The sequence below is a fragment of the Gopherus evgoodei genome, chromosome 2, assembly GCF_007399415.2.
Source record: "Gopherus evgoodei ecotype Sinaloan lineage chromosome 2, rGopEvg1_v1.p, whole genome shotgun sequence".
Lineage (NCBI taxonomy): Eukaryota > Metazoa > Chordata > Testudines > Testudinidae > Gopherus > Gopherus evgoodei.
In genome coordinates, this window is record NC_044323.1 from 55,970,975 (window position 1) to 55,998,024 (window position 27,050).

General features: G+C 39.6%; 1 protein-coding gene across 4 annotated transcripts in view; it reads right to left on the minus strand.

Annotated features, from left to right (window-relative positions):
• Positions 1 to 27,050, minus strand: part of CRPPA (CDP-L-ribitol pyrophosphorylase A) — a 207,274-nt gene that overhangs the window by 63,166 nt on the left and 117,058 nt on the right. Inside the window, exon 10 of one of the 4 annotated variants that reach the window (XM_030550698.1) lies at positions 21,083 to 22,184. The exons of the other annotated variants lie outside the window; for them this stretch is intronic. Within the exon in view, the coding sequence (XP_030406558.1) occupies positions 22,128 to 22,184 (57 nt within the window). The 3' untranslated portion in view covers positions 21,083 to 22,127. Of the gene's footprint in view, positions 1 to 21,082; positions 22,185 to 27,050 lie in introns of those variants that run through there. 4 annotated transcript variants of the gene reach the window in all.

The window sequence follows — 27,050 nt, forward strand, 5'->3', positions numbered from 1 at the left end:
GGGCTGGCTCTAGCTTTTTTGCGGCCCCAAGCGGAGAAGGGGAAAAAAAATAAAATAAAGCTGCGATCGGCGGCACACTTGGCAGCAGCTCTTCTGCACTGCTTCATTCGTTGGTGGCAATTCGGCGGCCAGTCCTTGCCTCCAAGAAGGATCAAGAGACCTGCTGCTGAATTGCCGCCAAAGACCTGGATGTGCCGCCCTTTTCCATGGGCTGCCCCAAGCACCTGCTTCCTGAGCTGGTGCCTGGAGCCAGCCCTGAAGAAAACAACCTTAATGCTGTCATTTATAATAATGAGTTATCTATCTTGCATTTTAAGAATTTTGCTGTGCTCATCTCAGCCTAGAAGCAGAGCAGATTTTTGCTCTTCAAACTAGACATAACTGCATTGTCATTGGTCCCTGGCTAACTAACACTGAGATTATTTTCCCATAATTATCTCACATTGTAACTGGGTCTCCATAGAGAGGTGCCATCAGTCATGGGAGAACAGCATATTATCATGTATGCACTGTGCAAAATAACTTCTCTGTCTCAGTTTTCAGATTTAAATATCTGTCATTTGAGAATTCTTATTTTCTCAAATAAGAACATAAGAATGGACATTGAGGGAGCAGGAACAAACCATCCCGATATGCAGAAAGAATAGCAAATATGGCAGGCGATCAGCTTGGATTAACAGTAAAATCTTCGGTGAGCTTAAACACAAAAAGGAAGCTTACAAGAAGTGGAAACTTGGACAGATGACTAGCTCGAGCATGCAGGGGTGTAATCAGGAAAGCCAAAACACAATTGGAGTTACAGCTAGTAAGGGACGTGAAGGGTAACAAGAAGGGTTTCTACAAGTATGTTAGCAACAAGAAAAAGGTCAGAGAAACTGTGCCTTAATGAATGGGGGAGGCAATCTGGTGACAGATGATGTAGAAAAAGCTGCAGTAGTCAATGCTTTTTTAGCCTCAGTCTTCACAGAAAAGGTCAGCTCCCACACTGCTGTCCTGGGCAACAAAGTATGGGGAGGAGATGAAAAGCTCTCAGTGGTGAAAGAACACGTTAAGGACTATTTAGAAAAGCTAGACAAACAATTCTATGGGTGCAGATCTAATGCATTTGAGGGTGCTGAGGGAGTTGGCTGATGTGATTCCAGAGCAATTAGCCATTATCTTTGAAAACTCATGGTGATGAGGGGAGGCCCCGGATGACTGGAAAAAGGCAAATATTGTGCCGATCTTTACAAAAGGGAAGAAGGACAACCCGGGAAACTACAGACCAGTCAGCCTAACCTCAGTCCTTGGAAAAATCATGGAGCAGGTCCTCAAGAAACCATTTTGAAGCACTTGGAGGAGAAGAAGGTGATCAGGAACAGTCAACATGGATTCACCAAGGGCAAGTCATAACTGATCAATCTGATTGCCTTCTATGATGAGATAACTGGCTCTGTGGATATGGGAAAAGCAGTGGACGTGATATATCTTAACTTTAGCAAAGCTTTAGATACGGTCTCCCACAGTATTGTTTCCAGCTAGTTAAAAAAGTATGGATTGGATCAATGGACTACAAGGTGGATAGAAAGCTGTCTAAATTGTCGGGCTCAATGGGCAGCGATCAACGGCTCGATGTCTAGTTGGCAGCTAGTATCAAGCAGAGTTGGCAGCTGGTATCAAGTGGGGTCGGTCATGGGGCTGGTTTTGTTCAACATCTTTGTTAATGATCTAGATGATGGGATGGATTGCATCCTCAGCAAGTTCGCGAATGACACTAAGCTAGTGGGAGAGGTAGATACACTGGAGGATAGGGATAGGGTTCAGAGTGACCTAGACAAATTGGAGGATTGGGCCAAAAGAAATATGATGAGGTTCAACAAGGACTAGTGCAGAGTCCTGCATTTAGGACGGAAGAATCCCATGCACTGCTACAGGCTGGGAACCAACTGGCTAAGCAGCAGGTCTGCAGAAAAGGACCTGAGGATTGGACAGTGGATGAGAAGCTGGATATGAGTCAGCAGTGTGCCCTTGTTGCCAAGAAGGCTAGTGGCATATTGGGCTGCATTAATAGGAGCATTGCCAGCAGATCGAGGGAACTGATTATTCCCCTCTATTCGGCACTGGTAAGGCCATATGAGGAGTACTGCATCCAGTTTTGGGCCCCCCACTACAGAAAGGATGTGGACAAATTGGACGGAGTCCAGCTGATCAGGGGGCTGAGGCACATGACTAATGAGGAGAGGCTGAGGGAACTGGGCTTGTTTAGTCTGCAGAAGACAAGAGTAAGGGGAGATTTGATAGCAGCCTTCAACTACCAGAAGCGGGGTTCCAAAGAGATTGGAGTTCAGCTGTTCTTAGTGGTGGCAGATGATAGAACAAGGAGAAATGGTCTCAAGTTGCAGTAGGGGAGGTCTATGGTGAATAGTAGGAAACACTATTTCACTAGGAAGGTGGTGAAGCACTGGAATGGGTTACCTAGGGAGGTGGTGGAATCTGAAAATTTAGAGGTTTTTCAGGACTAGGTTGTCAAAGCCCTTTCTGGGATGATTTAGTTGGTGTTGGTCCTGCTTTGAGCAGGGGGTTGGACTAGATGACCTCCTGAGGTCTCTTCCAACCCTAATCTTCTATGAGTCTATAACATACAGAAAATGTAAATAAATCTAAGAATACAAATAACAGTAATCCAAAAGATTATTCCTGCTTGTAAAGATGAAATTCTTACCACATGGGTAACCAAAAAGGGCTATTTACTATGCTCAGTTTCACGTGCCCAACTAAAGGAAAATCTAACAGGACTAAATGATGGAAAATCTGGAAGGAGTAAAAACTAGCATAGGCACAGGAGATACACCTAAGAGATGTAAAATATCAGAGCAGCTCTGATGCCAGTTCAGATATATTTTGGGGGAGAGTTACAAATTTTTCAGATCAGAATTTAAATGTACAATAAAATATACTTAACTAGACTCTCTGCTGCCCTCTTTTCCTCCCCCAAGCAGACACAGAATATACACCCCACCTTCTGCAGGGACATGGTCTCCTCAGAGACTCCCCACCACAGCAGGGATGCAGCAACTGGTGCAGAGACCCTGGGGAAGGGGAGGATGATTCATGCACCTACTGAGGCTGGGTACGGGTTGGGGTATTTTGAGGTCCCTGCACCTCCTCCTCTCCGATGTCACCGCATGACCCCCCTTCCCCTAGATTGGGGAGAGAGCTCCCTGTGCTAGGGAGCAGGGATGGATTACCCAACAGGCAGACTAAGCATGTGCTTAGGGCACCAGCAAAGCAGGAGGCACCAAAAAAGAGATTTTTTTTGAAAAAAATTGATATTTGATATTTCAAAAAAAGCATCAAAGTAGTCATCATGGGAAAAATCAAAACTTTGTTAGATTTTCTTACACTCCACTACACACACTTCCTCTGTTTTTCTGTTCTCTTTTTATTACTTATCCCCACTTAACCAGGGAGGCATCCTATTAACATAGATCGAAATAATGCAAGGAAATCAGAGACTGTCATGTATTGCAATAAATTTATGTTTTATTATTGATATATTCTTCTGAGTTATACGTACTTGATTCATTTTTTTCTTTCATATATATTTAAATAGAGTACGTTGTTTTAATTTGTGGGGGGTTTTAAGTTCAGATAACTGAGATAAGGGGCAGGATGAAACATAAGCGAGTAGAGCACAGAAATGTAAACTGGTGGAAGAAAAGAAACAAAAAACTAGTGGAATATTCCAAAATCTTCCAAAGCTGACATTTTTCAAAGCGAATCCATCAGAAGCAACATCTTCTCGCAGCAGCACAGACATTGTTCCAAAACCTCTAGGTGTTTCAGAGACTGACCCTTCTTCTACTGGCAAAACAAACACCATTCCAGAACATGTGGATATGTCAGAAACTGTAACTGATCATCCTACTCCTGGTGGTAAAACAGATGTTGTTCTAGAAGGAGTGGATGTGTCAGAGACTGAACCTGCTCATGCTGTATATAATAGGAGAAAAGATCCTGGTATGTGGGTTGATTTCAGTACTAATGACGTAGCTTACTGGATAGATCATGGACCAAATGACTGTCAATACCACACTGGGCCATGTGAGAAATCACGTAGGACTTTTGCCAATGGCAAACAAACAAGATACTGTCCACACAAAAAAATTTTCGGCATGAAAGCGAATGGTGAGAAATACACTCGAGAATGGCTACCGTATTCACCATCAACAGGGTCTGTGCACTATATTGTTTGCAAACTTTTTGCATATAAACCTTCAACATCGCGGTTTGCTGCAGATGGATTTAGTGACTGGCAGAATACTGTTTTAATCGAACAACATCAAAATAGCACTATTCACAGAGATTCAATGTCGACATATTTAAATTGAAGACAGGGATTTGGATTGACACAAAAATTGGAAGAACAAATTAAAGGGGAGTGTGAATACTGGCAACATGTCTTGCAGCATGTTACAGCTGTTATTCAAACATTAGCTGAACATGGTCTGTCTTTCCGGGGATCAAATGACACATTTGGATCATTACAGAATGGAAATTTCTTGGGATTGTTGGAGCTTGTGGCTCAGTCTGACCCATTTTTAGCAGGCCATATCTCAAAATATGGGAATGCTGGCAAAGGTAAGCCATCACACTTATCCAAGACAATATGTGATGAACTCATTGGTCTAATGAGTGACAAAGTTCATTCAGCTGTTGTGGACAAAATAAGTACTGCTGGGTACTTCAGTTTATCAGTCGACTCTATACCTGATCTTTCACATATTGATCAATTGAGTATTGTACTAAGATATGTGTCTCCCACAGATGGAAAACCAGTTGAACGATTTAGAACATTCCTCGATTTGAAAAGCCGCACTGGTGAAGAAATGGCAAATCAAGTAAGTACTGCATTATTTGCACCAAGTTTGCAAAACAGATTTCTCAAAGTGCAGAAGTCAATCTTACGCCAACGCTGCCAACATGTCAGGGTGTTATCAAGGAATGCAGAAGAAGCTTTTAGAACAGAACAAATGCCATATTCATACCATGTGCTGCACCCTCTCTGAATCTTGTTGGCCACAGTGCTGTTGCTTGTTGTCCGGTGGCAGTGAGGTTTTTCTCAACAGTCCTGTTACTTTATACATTTTTCTCTGCCTCAACACACTGATGGGCAGTTCTTAAAACATATTTGGGCAATGATCGTGTGTTGAAATCTCTTTCTAATACTCGCTGGGAGGCACATGCAGGGGCAACAAGTGCAATTCTGGACTCCTACTCTAAGATTGTGGATGCATTAGAAAGTATAGCTAAAGACCAAATCACAAAAAGGAGAAACTATATGAGAGGCAGAAAACATTGCAAACAAGATGCAAGAACTAGCGTTTGTATTCATGTTGACCCATGTGGAATGAAATTTTACAACACTTTTACCACACAAGTCAAGCTCTCCAAGAAAAAGTATTGGATTTGAAAACATGTGCAGATTACTGTCAGTCATTAGCAGACCACTTACACACTTTGACGAATTATTTCAAAAGATCTGAAGACATATCAAAAGATATCTTGCCTGATACTAACTACAAAGAAGCCCAGTCCCGCAAGCAAATCAGGAAAAAACAAGCAAATAATAGCAGTGCAACAGAAACAGCACTGAATCCTAGAGACAAATTTTGAGTATCTACTTACTATGCTATAACTGATATACTTGAAGATCATATGAAGAGGAGAGATGAAGTGTACAAAGAAGTATCAAGTAGATTTTCTTTTCTAAATGATATGGACTTATCTGACAAACAATATTCACAAGGTTACCAAAAGCTAGTTGACTCAGACCCTGTTGACTTGAACATGAATCTCTGTGGAGAAGTATAGCAGTTCCACTGTTATATGCATGCAAAGTTTAATGAAACAGGAAAAATGAAATTCAGTCACACTGATCTTCATGACACAATCTTGAAAGACAGAATACAATATGTATTTCCAAATGTAGAGATCACACTACACATTTTTCTAACATTGATGATTAGTAACTGCTCCGCAGAATGCTCTTTTTTTCAGCTGAAAAGAATAAAAACCCCTCAGAGAACAACAATGTGTCAGGACAGACTTGATTCACTTTCCCTATTGTGTATGAAAGTGGACATGTTTCATCGGGTCAGCTTTGATGAACTTGTCCAGAATTTTGCAATCAGAAAATCTAGAAAGAAGCTATTTTAATTTCAGCATACATGTAAGTTTTGTGTCATTTCAAAAAATAAAATTTTATTTTATGGTATAGTATTGTTTTTATTTTGAATTATGTGGGGGGGCACCATAATCTTTTCAGTGCTTAGGGCCTCTATAGGTCTTAATCCGGCCCCTGCCTAGACACCACTGGTCTTGGAGGTGGAACTACATAGCTCCCTCTGCCAATGCTGCTACCTGGGTGGGGAGAAGAAACAACATGGTGGCAGGGGGTTGCTGGGTCATGTCACCCAAACCAGCCACAGAATCCCACGCATTCAAGGGCATTCACACAAGATTAGATTTGGGTGGGCCTGGGTGCTACTTGGGTGGCCATCCTACTTTGAGCAAGTGCAAAATCCTTGGGGGGCCTTTTGCTCTCCACTAGCCCCACTAATTGGCATCCCTGCAGTGGACGAGAATGCAGGATCTCATTAAAAACAATTAACAGTTCCCAGAATTCAAGTGAAGTGTCTGATGGCTTCAAAAAAGCATTTCAGTGTTTGAAAGCAGGTGAGAGACAGAGACACCCTGTAATCTATGAACCAGGCTAGTCTGGCTTAAAAATGAATTTCAGTGAGAAAACAATTTTTGTTGCGGCCCACCCTTTACAGCTCCTTTCTGATGCTTTCACCTTTTAGTAAAGTTTTTCTCGCCTTGTTTTCGTACATGAGAAATATCACATCCTGGCTTCCTGGAGGACTCTGACAATCTCTAGTGATCTCTGGCATCATTAGAAACTAATTTGAGTGACATGCCTAGTAGCCCAGTTGAGTAGCCCAATGGGATCTAGGAGCAGTGAGGAGCAATTCTGAGGTTGTTCCTATGCTGCAATTAAGTGGTTCACCTTTACTGATATTGTTAATTTCTTAATATTTCAACATTGTAACTGTGCAGAATAATCCTAGCTGAAAAGTGAGAGGGGGTTCATTTGCAGAACATCAATGTATCATATTTCTTCCGTAAAATGCACATTCCAAGTCCACAATAACCCTCTATATGTATGTGCATGTACAGGCATGCATGGGAATGTCATGTCAATATAAAAATTAGAAACTTGGGCAATACATTTATAATTATCACCAAGACAAAACCAGGCTCTGTTGCTTGCTACTGTAATTATTTTAATAAAAGCACTGCTGAATGATGAAGAAATATGATATTTATGCTCGAGGGATTAAAAATCACCATTCATTTACAGTCTAGCAGTTAAGAAATCCAGTCTTTTACCACCGATAATAGAGTTACTAAAATATATTTTAAATATAGGTAAAACAATGCCTCAGTAAGTTAGACTGAAACGTGTCCACAAGGTTCAATCGTCAGAAACTTCAAATCTCATTTTTAAATCATGTCTTTAATCTTACTTTGCTCAGTATATCCCCAGAGTGCACATTAAAAAGGAGGCCAGTTTTACTACAGCCAAATGAGAATTCATCAAATTTTAATTTAGATGCTTTAGATGTTCTAGAAAGATGAGCAAAAATGTGACTGGTGTTTTTATCTATATTTAGGAACTTGTTGATATAGAGTTTCCAAATTCTGCCAATGAGTTTGGACTGACATAGCTTAGGCAGAATTCGATTTATTTATATATAATTTCAAAAGATAATATCCATTTTTTTAACTTTTTAATTTTTTTTATTTTCATGGTTGAGGAAAATTATGTGGGGAGGATGAGACAATGGATAGGCTCAGGCAGTTATTTAATGGCAGCAGACATTGAGAAACAAAAAGTTAAAGCTTTATAACTCTTAAAACAAACTGCGAGCATCAGATATCAAAACATATGAAGTAAACATCCTTAAATCAAACTCTAAACATTTCTTACTAAGCATTTTTCTTACTTTTACTATCTGCAAATTTTGATTATTACCAATGGAAATATTTTTCTATTGGTTTGTGTGTGCGTGGTGAAATCATCATTTACCCATAAAGAGCTAATCCTTCCAAGCCTACTCTTGAATAAGAGAGCCAAAATGGACACAGAAACCCAGTGTGGATATAGAGAGACATGACCATCTTTCCAACACCCAGTGGTAAAATTATGGGGAATGGTCAGCAGTCAACTGAGCAACTTCCTTTAGAATTATGATAATTAATTTCACTTTAGGTTTACTTTTAAAGCCTTAAAAACAAGCATGGAGAAGTACTGTTTATTCAGATTACATTAAAAAAAAACTATGTTAAAGAACAATAAGATTTGCAAAGCCTAACATCAAAAGTTGGGAAATGTCAGAATTAAGACTGCCCATACAACCTTAATTCAGCCCCCTTGTGCACTTGCACTATTTCTTTTTATTCACATTCAATGTATGGCCCAGACCTTTATCCAAACCTTGCACTGAATACAGAATTACTCATTTCCCAGTGGGTGTTTCTCTGTTGCTCTCCCCATAGCTTCTGAGCACTTCACAACATTAATGAATGTATCCTCAAAACAAATCAGTGACATTAAGTTTTACATTTCACAGCTGGGGAACTGAGATATACAGAGATTTAGGCCAAAATAATCAAAAGTGTCCACTAATTTTGGACACCAACTGGTAACATTTAGAATCTGATTTTTCAAAGTACTTACCATTTTCATCAAACTTTTATCTGTTCTAAATACAATGCTAACTGACTTCATTTGCAGTTAGAGATAAGATGGGTGAGGTAATATCTTTAATTGGACCAATTTTTGTTGGTGAGAGAGACTAGCTTTTAAACTTTTACAGAGCTCTTCTTCAGGTCAGTTACAGTTCTGAGTGCTCAACACTCCTGCAAAAAAGACTCCAGGTGTCTCACACTGGGCATCCAGAAAATCAGGAACACACAATTAGTGGCAAAGGTGAACATTTTGGGTTCAGTGACTTGCCCAGCATCACATAGGAACCTGGCAGAGGAAGGAAAAAATCCAGTTCTCTAGGGCAACATTAAAGTCTCTTAACCATGAGACAATTCCTCCTCTTCCTGCAATCTCCTGTCTTATTCTCTACTCACTTTGCAGCTTTTACCACAAATGAAGTCGGGATCCTACAGACAATAGCCTCCTTTACTACACAGCCTTGATTCATCCCCAGAGCATTGTCCATCTGTGCACTCAATGAACCAGATGCCCTGTGCACTTATTCAGTCCCCTCCAAAGCTGGCTCCTCCCCCACACCATCTCCTAAAATACTTATCCAGCACCCTCTCTTCCTTATCCCTCTGCATTTAAATTAGGTTGCTACCTCATCCTTGCTTCCTTCCGGGGCACCAGCATGGGGAACACCCAGTATACAGGAGAGCCAGACTCAATGTATTCCGTTCCTGTGCCTGGTGTCGCAATGGCCCCCCATCAGTTGGAGGAGTAATTGCAGGGGAAGTTCTGCTAAGCCCCCCAAAACTGTGCTGGAACTTGCTGGCTTGCTTTGCAGGGATGACATACACACACAATCTGGTCACACATAGTAGCTGAGAGAGGGTGAAGAATGCTTAGTGCAGACAGAATCTTTGGATTATAACTCCAGTGTTAAACTCTATCAAGTTTCTACTGAGCATGTATGAACTGTGATTTTTAAAAGGCTCATAACTCATAACAAATTTGGGTGAATATTCATAGGGAGGGGGAAAGACACAACTTGTAACACACTTATTTTCACATGGGCAAAAACAATGCATTTTCCCCTAATCTTGTTATTGGAAATGGCTGATTTTTTTTTCTTGAAACTTTAAAAAAAAAAAAATTCAGCCTGAGGCAGGCAACTTGCATCATCACAAATTCCAGCCTAGAAAGTTAAAGTCTGGCAAAGTTATAAGCTACTGACAACAGGAAAGTGTCAAACAACTTTAATTTTAGGTGATGCCAACAGCTCCACCTATCAGGCTAGATTTGGACTTTGGCCAGATTGACTCTCATTGACTGCAAAGGCGCCGTGTTTCATCCTTTGTGTCTAGTCCTGTCTAAGGAGTGGTAGCTTCGCTGCCACAGGAGGAGCCCTGGGAAGAATTTGTGACTCAGTAAGATACAGCTGGTTTTTACAGGCTGCAGTTTACTTCCTGTCTTGGGCTGGTTCAGCTGGCCATTTATTTGTGGGAAAGGGAGCTACAGGGGTGCAAACAAAGCTCCATTCACTCCCTGCCCCTCTCCAACCCCTTCCTGTCCTGCTCACGTAGGGTGGTTGTGGCACCGTGGACCCTATTCTCCCTCTACACCTAGACTCTATTAGGATAGGCAGGTGAGGACTAAGTCCCCTTCTTCCACGTGGGCTGCAGAGGCCTAGGTTATAATCTTGCCTTTAAAGAGTATTAAATAATAATAGAAAAATTGGATTCTGTTCAGCTCTCATGAAAATAAAATACCGGGCAAAACAAAAATACCTGTTAAGTTAGTATAAAAAGCCACCCAAGTAGCCATTGAATAGAAGCACATTGTGTACTACAGGAAATTCTACTGTCATCTGCCTGAAGCTACACAGATGAGAACATTCCTTTCTTATGTGTAGTACCACTTTAATATCTCCCTGTAATATTCTTCCTATTCTGTCTTCAAAAAGAAATAGTTTATTGATGTGTTGTGGTCAATTACAGTTTCACAAGTATCTATGAAGGTCTTCTGGGGCTTTTTTGCAGTATAGCCTAATATTATTTAGTAGACAAAAATATCTTCAGAACCAGTGAAGGAACATAATACTACATGCATGCAAAGAAGTAATTCTTCCACCGTACTCTGCACTGATTAGGTCTCAACTAGAGTATTGTGTCCAGTCCTGGGCACCATATTTCAGGAAGGATGTGGACAAATTGGAGAAAGTCCAGACAAGAGGAACAAAAATGATTAAAGCTCTAGAAAACATGAGGAAAAATTGAAAGAATTAAGTTTGTTTAGTCAGGAGAAGAGAAGACTGGGGGGAGGGGGAACACATTTTTCAAGGAGGAGGGAGAAAAAGTTGTTCTTTTTAACTCTGAGGATAGGACAAGAAGCAATGGACTTAAATTGGAGTCATGGAGATTTAGGTTGGACAGTAGAAAAAACTTCCTGTCAGGGTGGTTAAGCACTGGAATAAATTGTGTAGAGAGGTTGTGAAATCTCCATCATTGGAGATTTTTTAAGAGCAGGTTAGACAAACATCTGTCAGGAATGGTCTAGATAATACTTAGTCCTGCCCTGAGTGGAGGGGACTGGACTAAGTGACCTCTCAAGGTTCCCTCCAGTCTTACAATTCTGTGATTCTGTCAAGTGTGTCCAGCTATGCCCTTTTTATCTTGCAAATTCTGAATTACCTCCATAATTGTTGGCATATTTTGTCACTGTTTAATAAATAATTATAATCATGATATCAATCCATTATGGCACATAGTTTCCGATGTGGATAGAAGAAGGTAGAACATTCTTTATCGCAGGCACTCTGGAATTAATGCCCTACAGAAGTACACTTAACCACACATCTAACCACTTTTAGAAAAAGTTTCAAAGATGCATTTCTTTTCTCAGTTCATCTCAAATTATTAGACTCCAAGCTGGCCTAGATGAAAATTGTTTATAGCACAGTGTTAACTCTGATATTAAGATTGCCATTATCTCCATGTAACCTGCATAAGAGGTATCCAGATACTATAGTTATGGAAACCTATAATGGGTTCACAGCATTCTTCTGTTTACACACTTCATTGGCCGATGCTGGAACCACTGGTTGATTCCTGCTTCTCACTGTGGCAAGTGTGGTTTAAGTCCACCCCTCTATAAGAGAAATAGTTGCTCTTTGACCTAAGAAAGTATGATCTTTTCAAGAAACTACTACAAAAAGGTAAGTTTAAAGGCAAAACTTAAGATGTACCCATTTATCCTTGCCATTATTTGAGATACCAGCACAGCCAAATCCCAGGAAGGGCATAAATCTGGACTAAATACAACATGTACAGTTTCTGTTCAGAGCAGGGTTAGACCTCCACCTGCTTACACTGTACTGTAAATACCTGTAGTAATGATGATGATGATAATCATAATAAAAATGAGCACGTCTGGAGAGTCATCATAGATTTGTACTATCCTAGGCTGATTAACACTGGATGGTACTGGATGTTAAGTATATGCTATGTTAAATCCCCAGTATATAAGTGCTTTTCCTCAAGTGCATTTTCTCTACATATCTTCTAGTACCTAGGTCATGTTTTCAACACTGGTATAACTTTTTTGAAAAGCAGCAAAGAGTCCTGTGGCACCTTATAGACAAACAGACGTATCGGAGCATGAGCTTTCATGGGTGAATACTCACTTCATTGGATTTGCTGCTTTTACAGATCCAGACTAACACGGCTACCCGTCTGATACCTTCTTTGAAAAGGATGATAATGGGGTTGGAACAATGCTCTAGTACTTTTTCCTTAGGTATACTGCTGCTCTGAATTCAAACCTGACCCGATCTCTGTCTGCGATGTGGGAGAGTTTTTCAAACTACTCCTACACTGCCAGGTCTGTTACAGCAGAACTCCCTCTATTTTGGTGTTTTTTTTTACTTCCCACTATACCTGCGGAATGCACTGATCACAGAATGGTTCACAAATCCAATGAACATCTGGAGGAATGAATTACTATTCTTGGAACAGCATGAAGAACATTCCTAAAAATATGAACTAGTATCCTGTAGATGGCTGAGGCAGAGGACTGTACTGCAAATGGGACACTCACTAGCAGGCACCATAAACATGTTTGTGTGTCTGAACTGATGAGTGTCTGCTCATGTGGCACTTAAAAAGGAACAAGTGGGCAATTAAATTACACACCTTATTAGGCACCATTCCAGGTGCTGATGAGCCTCTTATTGTGCTGTAATATTTATTAAAACAAAAATGTATTTGCTGGATAGCAGGTGAAAGAGACCTAATTAGGAATAAAAACTGTTAACTTTGAATGGATATTTTTCTTCCTTTAATTGAATAAATGTCTACCAAAAAATAAAACTGAAGTTCAGAGAAATAATACTGTTCAAAGAGAAGTAAGTGCCTTTCAGGAGTTGCATAGCATCAAAAATATATCAGATGCATTAGAACACTATAACTACCACTGAAGTAATAAAAACATAACAAAATGTACTGTAAAGGAACAATCCTTCACTGGGAAGGAGATGGAATGGATGATCTATTAAGGTTTTTCCATCTCTGACGTGTGTTATTCAGTGTACAAGGAAGGAGGTTTGTCCATCACAGAAATATCAAAATCTGACTTTTACACAAATAGACAACGTCAGGCTCTAACAAGACAGAATCTATTTAATATTCTCATAAATAATAAATAATAATAATAATAACGTGGTGTCCACTGGTGGGATGATTTTTAAGTACAGATGCTATTGGTCCTCCAGAATGCCTCATCCCTCCCCACTTGCCCACAGAGCGGAGGAAAAGGAAGAAATGCATCAAGGTCATCAAGCCTGTTTTTTTTAAAGATATCTAGAAATTGATTAATAGTGGCTAAATAATTTCTATTGAAAATGCACTCTTTTCCATCACTGGGTTAAACAGATACAAGTTTTACATCATCTAAAATTTCACTAGAGATACATGCAATTTAAGATGTAACACCTGCACATAAAATATTGTTTCCTAGCTATTGCAATTAAACTACATCAGTTGTCTCCTTTTCCCAGGCTATAACGACATCAATTACCCTTGATTCAACCATTAAATTCTGACATCAAGAAATGTTCAAGTACAGCATTTACACAAACATTTGGTATTTGATCACAAAGTAACAATGTGATTTAAATTAGCTTTACCATGAGTTTCAATAAGTAAGGCTCTGATATAGCAAACATACTTACTAAGCTCTAGAAACTCCCAAACAATACAAAAGCACAATCAATACATTTTGGCACCGTCTGCACCAATCAGAAATCATCTTCTCCTTACAGAATTAGGAAACAAAGAGATTCAGAACAAGGGTTTCACATTAACTCTCTGTAACATATTTAATTTAAATGTTATTCCATCAAAACATACACTTGAATGTTATTTCATTGGGATGGGTATGAGGGGAGCAGAAGTAGCAGTTTAAATAGCAACAAATCTTTAATTGATTATAAAATTCATATTAAGTCTCCCAATGGAGAGATGGGAATTTTATTTTTAAATCATCATTTGGAGTGCCTTTTTGAAGGACTTTTACATCCCACTTGAAATGGAATGTATTTCAAGGCACGTCAGGGCAAACAGCAAAAATGCCTTTGCGAGGCCCAGGCTTGGCCAAGAAGGCATTGAAGCAGTTAATTTTTTGGAGATATTTTAGAGTCCTTCCTCCACTGTATGTTTGATGTTTAGAAGCTCTTAAATTGGTTCAGTTTCAAACAATATAAAGCTTTAAAACCACTTAAGTCCCTAAAATATTTCAAATGTAAAGCAACTGAGCATTTATATTTAGTTCAATAGTAGACTAACACCCTCATATCATCAGTTGCTCTGGTTGTAATTACTTAAATGTGTTCATCAGAGTTATAGTTATCTTCATTAAAATTGCAGTTATTTTCAGTAAAATTAAAGGGTTTATTTGTTTCTAACTTGCACAAGAAGGTAATTAATCTACCAGAGCAATTACAATTACAAACCTCTGCACTGCTTTAGTACGTGCAAGGTATTATACAAGTAGAATGATCTGTGATGCAACAGAATCTCTTATTCTTTATCATTTTATTTGCCACTTCCCTATTCAGGGTGGGCAATATTTATAGCCTTTATTCAAAACTCATGATCCTACAGAGGTATGCGCATCTGTCTCCCTGAGATACTGAGTCTTTGGTCTCCCCCTTGCTCATCTTCCACCCACAATTGTTGCAAGAGACATCCTAATGATATGACTTTCCCTCAACTTGTCTTCAATTGGAGCATATGCATTACATCCCATACAGCTTCTTCTTGTTTCCTATCACATTTGACCATCTTAACATCTTCATTTCTATGGAGGAGAGCATACTTATTTCCCTCCCTGTGACTGGCCAAGTCTCTGCTCCATATATTAAGATGAGTCATATTACAATTTTATACACTGAACCAGAATCTAAACTGTTTTATTTCTCTTGAAGCATGCTGACTCTGAAAAATGAGCATTCTGAAAGCCAGAAGCAACTCTGATAGAGGAATATATCTAAGGCTTGCAGGAAGGTTATTGGCAGTCAGGAGATGAGTTAGGCCAAGTTCTCAATCTGAAGGTTGCAACCAACCTGCTTCTCCCATTTTGCTAAATGGCAGGAAGGGACAAGCTAGATGGGAAAGGGGTTCTGGTCTGAATAAAAGGGTTTTGATATGAAAAATTTGAGAACCACTTCACCTAAGGCAAGTTAGCTTCTGGAAATCTTCCCTACTCCCTAAGCCAGGGTTCTCACTTTTTTTTTTTTTTCATATCAGACCCCTTTATTCAGATCAGAACCCTCCCTCCCATCTAGCTGAGACCTCCTTCCCCTATAGCACTATGGGAAAAACAGGTTGGTTGCAAACTCCAGGTTGCAAACCCATGCATTAGATTACAAAACCAGAACCTCTCACCCCCTTCTCTAAACAGGTACTAGAAGGGAAGGGGGTGAAATTTGGTAACTGAAAGACCTTAAGTGGGAGGATAATCAGGTTACAGACTATTTTTGGAAGGAAGCAGTGGAGAATACTGACAAATAGCAACATCCAAAAGCTCAAACTCATGAATGTAAGTCTTCTTAAAACCAAAACCTTCATCTTTCTGGATCCAAGGTTTTGGTTTTAAGTACTATGCCCTCTCCTCTTGTCTCTCTCACACAAATCAGTACATGTACCAACAGCTGTGGGGGAGATAGAGGTGCCTAATGTGAAAGGTCAGTTGTTTCCTCCTCACCATACAGAAACTATAAAAGGTAATAAAAGATTTGGACAAATGGGATCCAGTTTGCAGACTCTTCTGTTCTCCTCTAGAGTACTGTCACTGAGGGCTTGTCTACACTTACAGTGCTGCTGTGGCACTTAATGAAGACTCTAGCACCACTGACAGGAGAGCGTCTCCCACTGCTGTAAGGCAATAAACTCCACACTCTGGATTAGGTTTGAGTTTCCACATCCCTAAGGGATGCGGTTATACTGACCTAAATCTATAGTGTAGACTCTGGATCAGTGATATAGGAGCTACTGATCTCCCTTGCAGAACAAGAGGCGTCAGTGTTGCTACCTCCATCACTCTCTCCTGCTCCAAGAGGTGCCACTGCATTGGATGAGAAGGCATTACACATCAAATAAAACTAGTCCTCAAAACTTTTTCATTTGTCATAAATATGTGGAATCTAATATAACTTTACAGTACACAGTTTAACACTATGAGTAAAATTTTCAAAGGAGTCACTGTCCCATTTTCAAATGAGACAGGCCTTAAGAGAATAAGTCCCATTGACCTTCAGCGAAACTTATGTCTTCACTACAAGCACTACAGCAGTACAGCTGCAATGATGCCATTATAGTGCTGTAGTGTAAGACACTTGCTTCTGCGACAGAAAGGGCTTTTCCATCACTATAGTAAATCCACCTCCTTGAGAAATGGTAGCTAGGTCAATGGAAGAATTATTTCGTCAATCTACCAGTGTCTACACTGCGGGTTAGATCAGCCTAACCATCTCTCTCAGGGTATGATATTTCCACATCTATGAGCATCATAGTTAGGTTGACCTAAATTTTACATGTAAAGCAGGCCTTAGGCTCCTAAGTTGCTTCTGAAAATGGGACTCAGATGCTTTTCAAAATTCTAACTTGCATCACTAATATGTCTGCTGCATTTTATGTTCTATAAATGTTTTGTGATTTTGGTACTTCATTATAAATAAACCTATTACTATCCATAGGTTTCATACAGTATTTATTTACCATAAATTCAAGTTCCAAGAAGTCAAGGCATATTTAGCAGCACACACTGTGTGCACAGTCTTTACTTATATCCTTTGTCAGTAGATAGTAAAAACCATTTAAAATATTGTAGGTATTCTTACACTTCACCATGTCAATTACTAAAATAAATCCTTTTCTACAAAAATATAGTAGAGAAACACTTTTAGCCTTTGTTTTAAATAATGTTTGTTTATTCTCCAGAAAAGATTGTATAACAATTTATATAAAAGAAAATGAAAAGGGAAAAATCACTTCTTTTTAAATTTCACAAAAGATAATGTCATAAGAACATAAAGAATGGCCATACTGGGTTTGACCAACAGTCCACCTAGAACATTATCCTGTCTTCCGACAGTGGCCACATGCTTTAGAGGGAATAACAGAACAGTGCAATTATTGAATGATCTGTCCTCTGTCATCAAGTCCCAGCTTCTGGACTGGATGACAGAGGATGCACCTCTCCTCTAGGAACTTATCTAATTCTTTTTAGCCCATTTGTACTTTTGGCCTTCACAACATCCCTTGGCAAGAAGTTCCACAGGTTGATGGTATGCTGTTTGAAGAAATAATTCCTTCTATTTGTTTTAAGCCTGCTGCCTATTAATTTAATTGGGTGACCCTGGTTCTTGTGTTATGTGAAGGGGTAAATAACACTTCCCTATTCATCTTCTCAAACCATTCATGATTATATAGATCTCTATCATACCCCTTTATTAGTTGTTTCTTTTCTAAACTGAGCAATCCCAGTCTTTTTAATCTCTCCTCATATGGAAGCTGCTGTTCCACACCCCTCATTTCTGTTGCCCTTCTCCATATGTTTTCCAATTCTAATATATCTCTTTTGAGATGAGGCAACCAGAACTGTATTGCAATATTCAAGTGATGCATACCATCTGGGCATACCATGGCTATAGATAGTTGTTTTATGATGTTTTCTGTCTTCTTATCTATCCCTTTCCTAATGATTCCTAACATTGTTTGCTTTTTTGACTGCTGCTTCACATTGAGCAGATGTTTTCAGAGAACTATCCACAATGACTCCAAGATCTCTGTCTTGAGTGGGAACAGTTAATTTAGACCTCATCATTTTGTATATACAGTTGGGATTATGTTTTCCAATGTGCATTATTTTGCATTTATCACCCTTGAATTTCATCCACCATTTTGTTGCCCACTCACCAAGTTTTGTGAGATCCCTTTGTAACTCCTCAGTCAGCTTTGGACTTGACTATTTTGAGTAATTTAGAATTGTCTCTACACTTTGTCACCTGTTGACCCACTTTTCAGGATCATTTATGAATGTGTTGAACAGCAGAGGTTCTAGTACAAATCCTTGGAGGACCCCACACTCTACCTCTCTTCATTGTGAATTTATTCCTACTTTTACAGTTTTCTTTTTCTTTTTGGCATAAAGGATCTTTTATTAGCATTTCACATTAGCAAACTAATCCAGACTAGTGTAGGTATTTTAGCAATGCAAACATAGGAAATGAGGAATTTCCGTCTGCCCTTTTCATGCATCATTCTCTGTTTATGTAAGACATACTAAAATCTCATTATTTATTATGTTTGTACTGTGACCCATGTATTCATATTGCTGTCTCCCCTTAAGATTATGCAGCACAATAGCTCTACAAACAGGAAGATTTGTATATTCAGTCTTTTCATTAACAAGAACAAATATGAGTTGTCATCAGTATCTTGTTAACGATTTTTAAAGGGTCATCAACTTACACAAATTAATATTTAATTTATAGAAATGGAAGCATACAGAAAGCATTTTTTCTACATAGCTGTTAGGAACAGTCTTAGGTTATGTTCTTTGCTAATTCGGTTTGGAAAACAGAACTATAATGTTGGTACGTTCTGGAACATTTTCTATTTTGATCTGGCACAAGGACGCAGTAGCATACCTCAACATCTTCCACAAAGAAGATAAACAAATACTAAGCTCTTAACCATTAATCTATCCATGAGCCAACATTACTGACCTTGGTTCAGGTGCCTTTAATAAATATAAACAAACAAACCAGCCAACCTCCCTTCCCCCCAAAAAAAACCAGCCAAACAAAAAAAACCTATGGGATTCTTGGAGCAACCCATGGCCTGATTCTAGAAACCTTCACTCCTGTGCATCATCTTATTTACTTCCCTGACTCCACTGGGACCACTTATGAGACTATGGGCTTACCAGACTGGGCCCCAAAAATTGTCATCCTCTGATCTATTCCTCTGGTTTTCTGTGGGTGATGCCTTGGCTGAGGCTATAATCCTACTAGCTTCTCCGCCCACTAGGTTTCAGCAGTGTAAACGGGTTGGGACTCACCACCCACGATGCCTCCTGCTGGTGACTCCAGGAATTAGCTAGATTCCAGTGGAGTGCCCCCTGCTGGTGGTGTCCTGTCCGTTGTTCTGCCCTCTGCTCTCCGCTGCTGTCGCTGGACCCACATTGCTCCCTGCTCGGCAGCATCCTCTTCGAGACCACTACCCTCCGGCAGTGCCCCTTAGTCCATCTGCAGCCCCTTCTGGGATCAGTGATCAGCAGTCCTCCACTCCAGCCACCATGTGCAGCCACACACCCTAATGTCTAATCCCTCTTGTCAGGGATTGGGCGCAGTCTATAATGGCCGCTCCCTACGGCTAATGGCTGGGTGTACTTAAGGAGGAAGGGGGGGGGACCCAGGCCTGCCCTCTACTCTGGGTCCCAGCCCAGGGACCCTCTGGGCAGCCTTTATATATGGGTGAGCCTGGCCCTGATTGGTTCCCTCCAATCTGAGCCCTGATTGGCTCCCCATAAGCCCTTTTCTGATTGGCTCCTGGACTGTACAGGTTCCCTGGCCTGCCACAGCCCATCCTTACAGGGAATGGGGCAGTCCGCCCCACTATAGCAGACACTGGGTGGAGGCCAGCAGCTGTCAGCGGTTGTCTAGATCAAGATAACTGTATGGCCACTTCATCTAGAAGGATAGTGGCTGTGGCCAGATTCTGAGTAGTACCTTACAGTAGTTCAATTGATTTCAATTATGCTATGTTTGGAGAGTCAGGGTAGAAGAATCTGGCCCTTGAGAATGGGGCGGATTAGGGTTAGCAGGGTTAAAATGAGCATGAATGAGTGAGTGTGTGTTATGGAGAGAGGTGAAGGGGAGGGTAGTGTAGATAATCTTCATGTCTTCAGTAGAGATGCAGAGTAGACCCTATTCATTCAGTAATTCAGTTATACTACAATACCGAAACGTATTTCCTGCACACCTCAGAAGCAGTGCAAAGGCTTGGGGAAGTCAAGGGGAACAAAGCAGCTGAGGGAGAGGGAAGGAGTCTGGGAGTGAACCTGAAGTGTTGTTGGATATGGGTACAGGTTTTTTTTTGGGGGGGGGGCGGAAGGGAGGGATGACTGAGTAAGAGATACTGTGCAGGTACATGCATATGTATGGAAATATTGAATAAGCAACAAAGCCAAAGGCAAAAGCTCTACCAAAAAATGAATATGCATGCTGTTGCCAGTACCACACAGGTTGAATCAAATTCAAATGTAAACAATTTAATTTTATTTTTTACCAAAAATAAAGGAAGATATTCTGCTTGGTGAAAATTCAAAGATCAAAACACAGTCACAGTTATAAATCAAGTATATTTACTTAGCACATTGCAAAGTAATGAGTCTGTGCCTCTTAATTCTAGAAAGAATTACTCTTCTGAACTGGTGGGAAAGTACATTACAAGGAATAATATATAGTAAATATTATTTAAAAGTATGGATAAAATTGGCCAAAAGAAATATCAGTTCATAAGAATGTTTTAAAATCAATATAATTAGTTCAGACTGTGAATGTTGAAAATTCTATAAATGATCATGAAGTATACCTCTACCTTGATATAACGCTGTCCTCGGGAGCCAAAAAATCTTATGTTCTAGGTGAAACTGTGCTATATCGAACTTGCTTTGATCGGCCGGAGCGTGCAGCCCCGCCCCCCTGGAGCACTGCTTTACCACGTTATATCCAAATTCGTGTTATATAGGGTCGCGTTATATCGGGGTACAGGTGTATTTCCATTTTTTTTAATCCAAGCATCTGGTAGGAAATACCTTAAAAGAAATTTGTTCATATTGAAATGTAACTGAAAATGTCCTAATCAATATCCTTTTCTTCTATAAAAACTATGCAGAAGTTTCTGAACACTGAAGTAATATTAAATTAAATTGTCTGTGCTACAAATATAACAATACACATTTCATACCTAATAATATAGCAAGGCTGTCTAAATTACAGCAGCAGATTGCTCCCTGCTTAGGGACAGCAGCACTGCTCAGAATCTCCGAAGTGCTACAAGCTGCAGCCCAGCTCCCACCACATTCTTCCTGCCCCCACAGGAGGGCCCTCGATGCCAGAGCTTGCAAGGGAGTCTCCTGAAGACAACCTGATGCTCCTCCTCAGTTTCCAAAGGGAGGAGTTCGCAAAAGCCAGGTGGAACCGCTACAGTGTAAATCTGATGACCACTGTCCTCTATGAAGCAGTTTCAAGAGTGACCATAGACTTACAGCTGCAGTAACTGCTACACTGCCACCACATAGTTTGGTGGGGGATTTGTCTCTATCCATTTAAATGGTTGAAGCATTTCACAAGCTTTGCAGTTAGACACAGGAAATACGACAACAAAAACCCTCATGACAAAAGCTAAGAAATATGTATAAAAAGGGGGGTATATGGCACAGTATAAACTTTAAAAACATATTTAATACATTAAGTGTTTGGTACAATGAAATCAATGGAGAATTATTATTAATTCTGCTTGAAACCAATCAAGATTGCATAGGCATGCTACAGTAAAATCAGTGCAGAAATTCAACTGGAATTGCATCCAGAAGGAAACAGAAAATTTCCCTAAAAATTCACATTAAGACATGAAAACTCAATTTTAAAATGACTACAGTGGTGAAAATTTACTAGTTACGGATTAAACAGGGTATCATCTATAATATTCTCTCCCTAGCTATGCCCAGATTTTAGAGAATGATGGGTTTATTAGCAAAAAGATGTTTAGATGAGATATCACGTACACTGAGTCTGACTATCTCAACATAACCAACCATTAGTCTTCACCATGAAGCTGATCATAAACTCCCCCTGCAACTGAGAAAAATTGTGATTGTTACAAATAGTATTTTTATCTGTAACCAGTTGGTGAGGCAATAAAGTTACTAAAATACTCTGAACTGTGAATATAAATTTCAATTTCAATACAGTTTAATGTGCAATCTATAGGGTTGAGAATTTAAGTACTAGAATCCAAATAAAGCTTTATAATTTGATCAAAATGTTAACTGCTACATAAAAGCAGAGAAAAAAGAGTGAGTCATCTCAAGTTAGTGAGGAAAAAGTGTGTTACAAACAGGCTCTCTTACATTTATGTGGATATAAAAAAAGACATTCAGTATAAGACATAGATTTCAGTAATAGTCTATAAATCAAAAATACAGACAGTAAAGATAAAAATACCATATCCAAAAATGAGGATTCTTCCCACTTACAGTACATATTTACATATAGATATAAATAACAAATAAATCTGTATATTGTATTAGTTTAAGTACTTGGTTCAGTGTATACAGCTATTTATTGGATAAAAAAAAAAAGTCTGCCACAACCAAATAGTTCACCTGTAAATTTAGTTTGGGTTCAATAAACTGATTTGTTTTCAATCTTCCTTTTCTGGTCCCCATGTACCTCCAGTACTGAAGGAGCACAAATGAAGGTTTAGGCCAAACACTACAGCACCAACAATCTAAAGTGAAAGTGCCCATGAACAAGTGAGACTGACATCACTGGATTCAGTTGTTCATGCTGAGCAAAATGCAAAAAAACAATGTAGGTAAAAATAATTTGTTGGCAACAGGTGATTTTTTTTCTCCGAGTCTCTGTTATTTTAAATATCTATATATCTCTTTGGTTAAGAGGTAACAGTCCAATACTAAAACCTTTCAGTGTACTGAAAATATTTCAGAGTAACTAGTTACAGATTTAAAGATGAAACAGCTCAAATTTGATACTCCGATTATTTGTTTTCACAAACTGTTCCAATTCAGTGTTTATTTCCTATCTCATTAAATTATTAAACATAATTACAACAGACATATTTTTGCAGCTTGCCATCTTTACGTGCTGTATATTTTCCTTTCCACTATTTATCCTGGAATTACAGCTCTGAAAAGCACTTTTTTCCACATTTCCTTCTCTAAAAATCACAAGATTCAGAACAATGAAAGCTATAAAAAAATCTAGGTAGCATAACCTTGTTTAAACTTCATGAGTAAGAAAGAAAGTTTATAAACTGGTTAGTCACAACATTATTTTTATGACAAATCTATATGCCTTGATCATTTTGGCTGACAAGGTGGTGGGAGAATTCTCAATTGGCAACTAAAAGTTTGATAGTTGAAACAAGTCTAAAAAGGTCATGTGTAGAGACATAAAATAGTAATCTCATCATTTTCTATAGAGCTTGTTAAACTCCTAGAAAGCCTAATAGTGGAGACAAATTGAATAATTCTCTGACCTTTCCAAGCCAAAAAAATTGGATAATTATTTAGTGAAAAGCTAAAAGGTTACCAATTATTTCTCTCAACAGCTCATCTTAGCCCTGGTCTGCATTGGCAGGCGGGGCGGGGATCTATCTAAGTTACACAGCTTCAGCTATGTGAATAACTTAGCTGAAGTCGACTCTCCCGTCGACTCTGCTTGCGTCTCTCGTGGCACTGGAGTACAGGAGTTGACAGGAGAGGGCTCGTGGGTCGATTTATCGTGTCTAGACTAGATGCGATAAATCAATCCCTGCTGGATCGATCGTTGCCTACCGATCCAGCGGGTAGTGTAGACATACCCTTACTCAGATTGGCAATTCACAATCACACTGGAAAGTTTGTTCGCGGGGTGCTTCACCTAAGCACTTGCATTCCTTTATTAAGCTTCCACAATTGCAATAAAACAGCTAATTTATTGTCTGCTGTGTAAGGTGTACAGATGTGGAGAGTTCTCAGTAGACACACTAATTAATACCCAGAAGGGAAAGGAAACAATGTTTAACTAGCAGGGTGCTGGGCAAGCTGATCTAAAGCCAGTCCTTATAATTTCTACTATTCTGCAGGAGTACAGACATTTAGCTGTGCATCCTCTCGTGACACACAGCAGTACTCATTAGTGCAAGACTCAGATCCAGAACTGCAAAAAAAAAAAAAAAAAAAAAAAAAAAAATCCTGAGTCAGACCCAGAGCATAATGAGAGGTGGCTCAAAAGTCATGAGGTTTATTTTTAACAAGAACATTGTGTAGTTTGGTCTGTCTGTATTTTTTTACCTCATCATCCTCACGCCTCCGAGTGTGTATATGTGACAATTAGTGTCACTAACTCTCCCAAATGCATATAAAGTGATTATGGTCCCTGCTACAGAAGCTCTCACCCCTCATCTGCCTGCCAAATCAATCCTGTCCCCACAGCTCCCACATCAGCTCTGCTTCACACTCACCGGTCCCCACATCAGTTCTGTCCTCCTTACCTCACCTCTGCTCCAGGGGTGTTCCAAGGAGGGAGAAGGAAGATGGGAGAAGCTGTCTTGTAGTTCATAGGAGGAGAAGGGAGCAGTGCCATAGAGATGTGCTGGCCGCCGCTTCCCACAGCTCCCATTGGCCAGAAACGGCAAACTGCGGCCATTCAGAGCTGCGGGGGGTGGGGGTGGAGCGTGCCTGCAGATGGTCAACATCTGCAAAATGTCTCATGGCCCGCAATCAGCTCACCCTGATGGGCCACATGTTGCCCATCACTGCTCTAGGGTAAGCCTTTTTCCCCCTCCTGCCAATAGCCCTTCTGCAGCTTGTCTCCCTTCTCTCCCTCTCTCTCACCAGAAGAGAGGTTTTTAAAGGTCACAGGCAGCTCATAATTGGACTCAGGCATCCTAGGACTGATATACCGACCTTCTACTACTTTTTGGTGGCTGTCCAGTCTGACTTTGTCACAGTCTAGTTTATTTAACCATCTGGCTTAAGTGTACCACTTAATACAAACTCAGGATGTTCTCAAATAATTAATGTCTTATAAATATACTTAATTATATTTGTTAAAACTTCCTGTTAGTACAGGATCCCTTCATCATTTGTCTTTATTAGTTAACAGTCTACATTTTTTTTCCAAATAATGCAAAGCTCTCTTTTAAAGACTATACTTACTGACACATTTAAATCCTTTAACTGCATGTAAACAGTCCCAAATTTGAAGTTTAAAAGAATGGTTAAGAAAGAAAGCTGTGTAATTCAATATAAACTCTCCTAACTTTAGTTAAATTGGTCTTTTCTGCTCTACGATTGTTATATAAAGAAATAAACTAAATGCTTTTCCACTTTGAACCGAAAGTTTGTGTTTGTCAATCATATCTTCCTTTTATACAAGAAGAATTGTGTTCAAGAAATTGTCTATGTGTTTGAACCAGCAATGTTTGGAAACTAAGAGTTAAGGTTAAGAGTCTTCCTTTATTATCTCAATTCTGTCTAAGCATTCAACAGACTGGGTATATAATTTCGTGTCCTGATCTGAGACTTCTGCAACACCTTAACACAATGGGACAAGAGAAGAATGTACATTATTATCCATAAGTTTGAATCCTTAGTTTTATCAGTTCATATCATTTTAGGCCCCAAATCCAACTTACTACCCCTTACTCACACATGCATCCCATTGATTTCAATTAGGTTAGCCACGTGAACAAGTCAACCTGTATTTGGTCTATTTATCTTGCATTCTTTTAAGGAAAAATGCAACTCATTCTGCCACTTCCTACACCCCACTCATTTCTCCAGGATTTCTTGACAAAATAGCAAATACAATCAGTGGTATCAGGGTTACTTAGAAATTAAATTTGTGGTCATCTGAAATAATTCAGTTCATCGATATGATCAGCAGTAAAGGCTTCTGTGAAGATGTGTAGACTTCCAGGTTCATTACAATCTAGCATGTTACTGGAGCTATTATGTAGACATACAAAAGTCTTCCATCTTAGTAAGAGATACATGGCTATGTACTGTCCCAGTTAATTAAACCCAATGGACCAAATTCTGGCCATGGTTGCACAATTAATTCAGTATGGTTGCATAGATGTCACTAAGGGCAAAGTTTGCCTTAATGTCTATTTACAAAACAGTTCTTAGGGATTTTTTGCTGAAAAAAGAAGCTATTGTACCTTTGCTGCTTTTCTAAATAAGAAACTATTTTTCCCTATTAGTATAGGATATTTCTCCATCAGGGAAGGTCAGTTTTGATTAAACTCTCTTCTTCAAAAAGCATAGTTGCGGAATTCTGGATACGCTTACGCCTTCTTTTAGCATCCCAACTTAGATGCCACACCACTACAGTTTTGGACACATGATTGATGCAAACCATTCTTCAGGGAAATGGGAAATTCTGCTCCCTAGTTTCAGGTCTGAGTAGAGGTCTATGCGATCTTTGTCATAAAGTGACTTTTATGGGTGGGAGCAGAGCTCCCTCTGGGCTTTCTTCCCAAACCTCGGATCTGTGACTTTCCTTGGGATAATCTATTGTCCCTTCGCTGGTACTTCTGTGAGGATGAGGCCTGAAAGTGTCTCCTGGGGGCACTTCATGACAATGGGAGGGACTGTGCAGATTTTGTGACATTATCAGTCACTACCTTGTCTAGCTTTTCTCTGAAAAGGAAGGAACCTGTATACTTGGCAAAGAATAGGACCTGTTTAGAATGAATATCCAACTTCCAGGGTCGGATCAATAGATGACATCTGGTTTCTGAGATGGAAGCCAGGGCCCTGTCTGAGAACTTCATAATCTGTGATTCTGTGATTCATTGAGGCATCAGCTGTGAATCCTGTTGCTAGGGAGACTTTCTTTAAAATGGAGTCAAAGTCAGGATGATCCCTATCCTTTAGGGCTCTGGGATCTTCCAGCCAGGAAAGAGATGCCTTGCAAAGCAAATAGCTACTA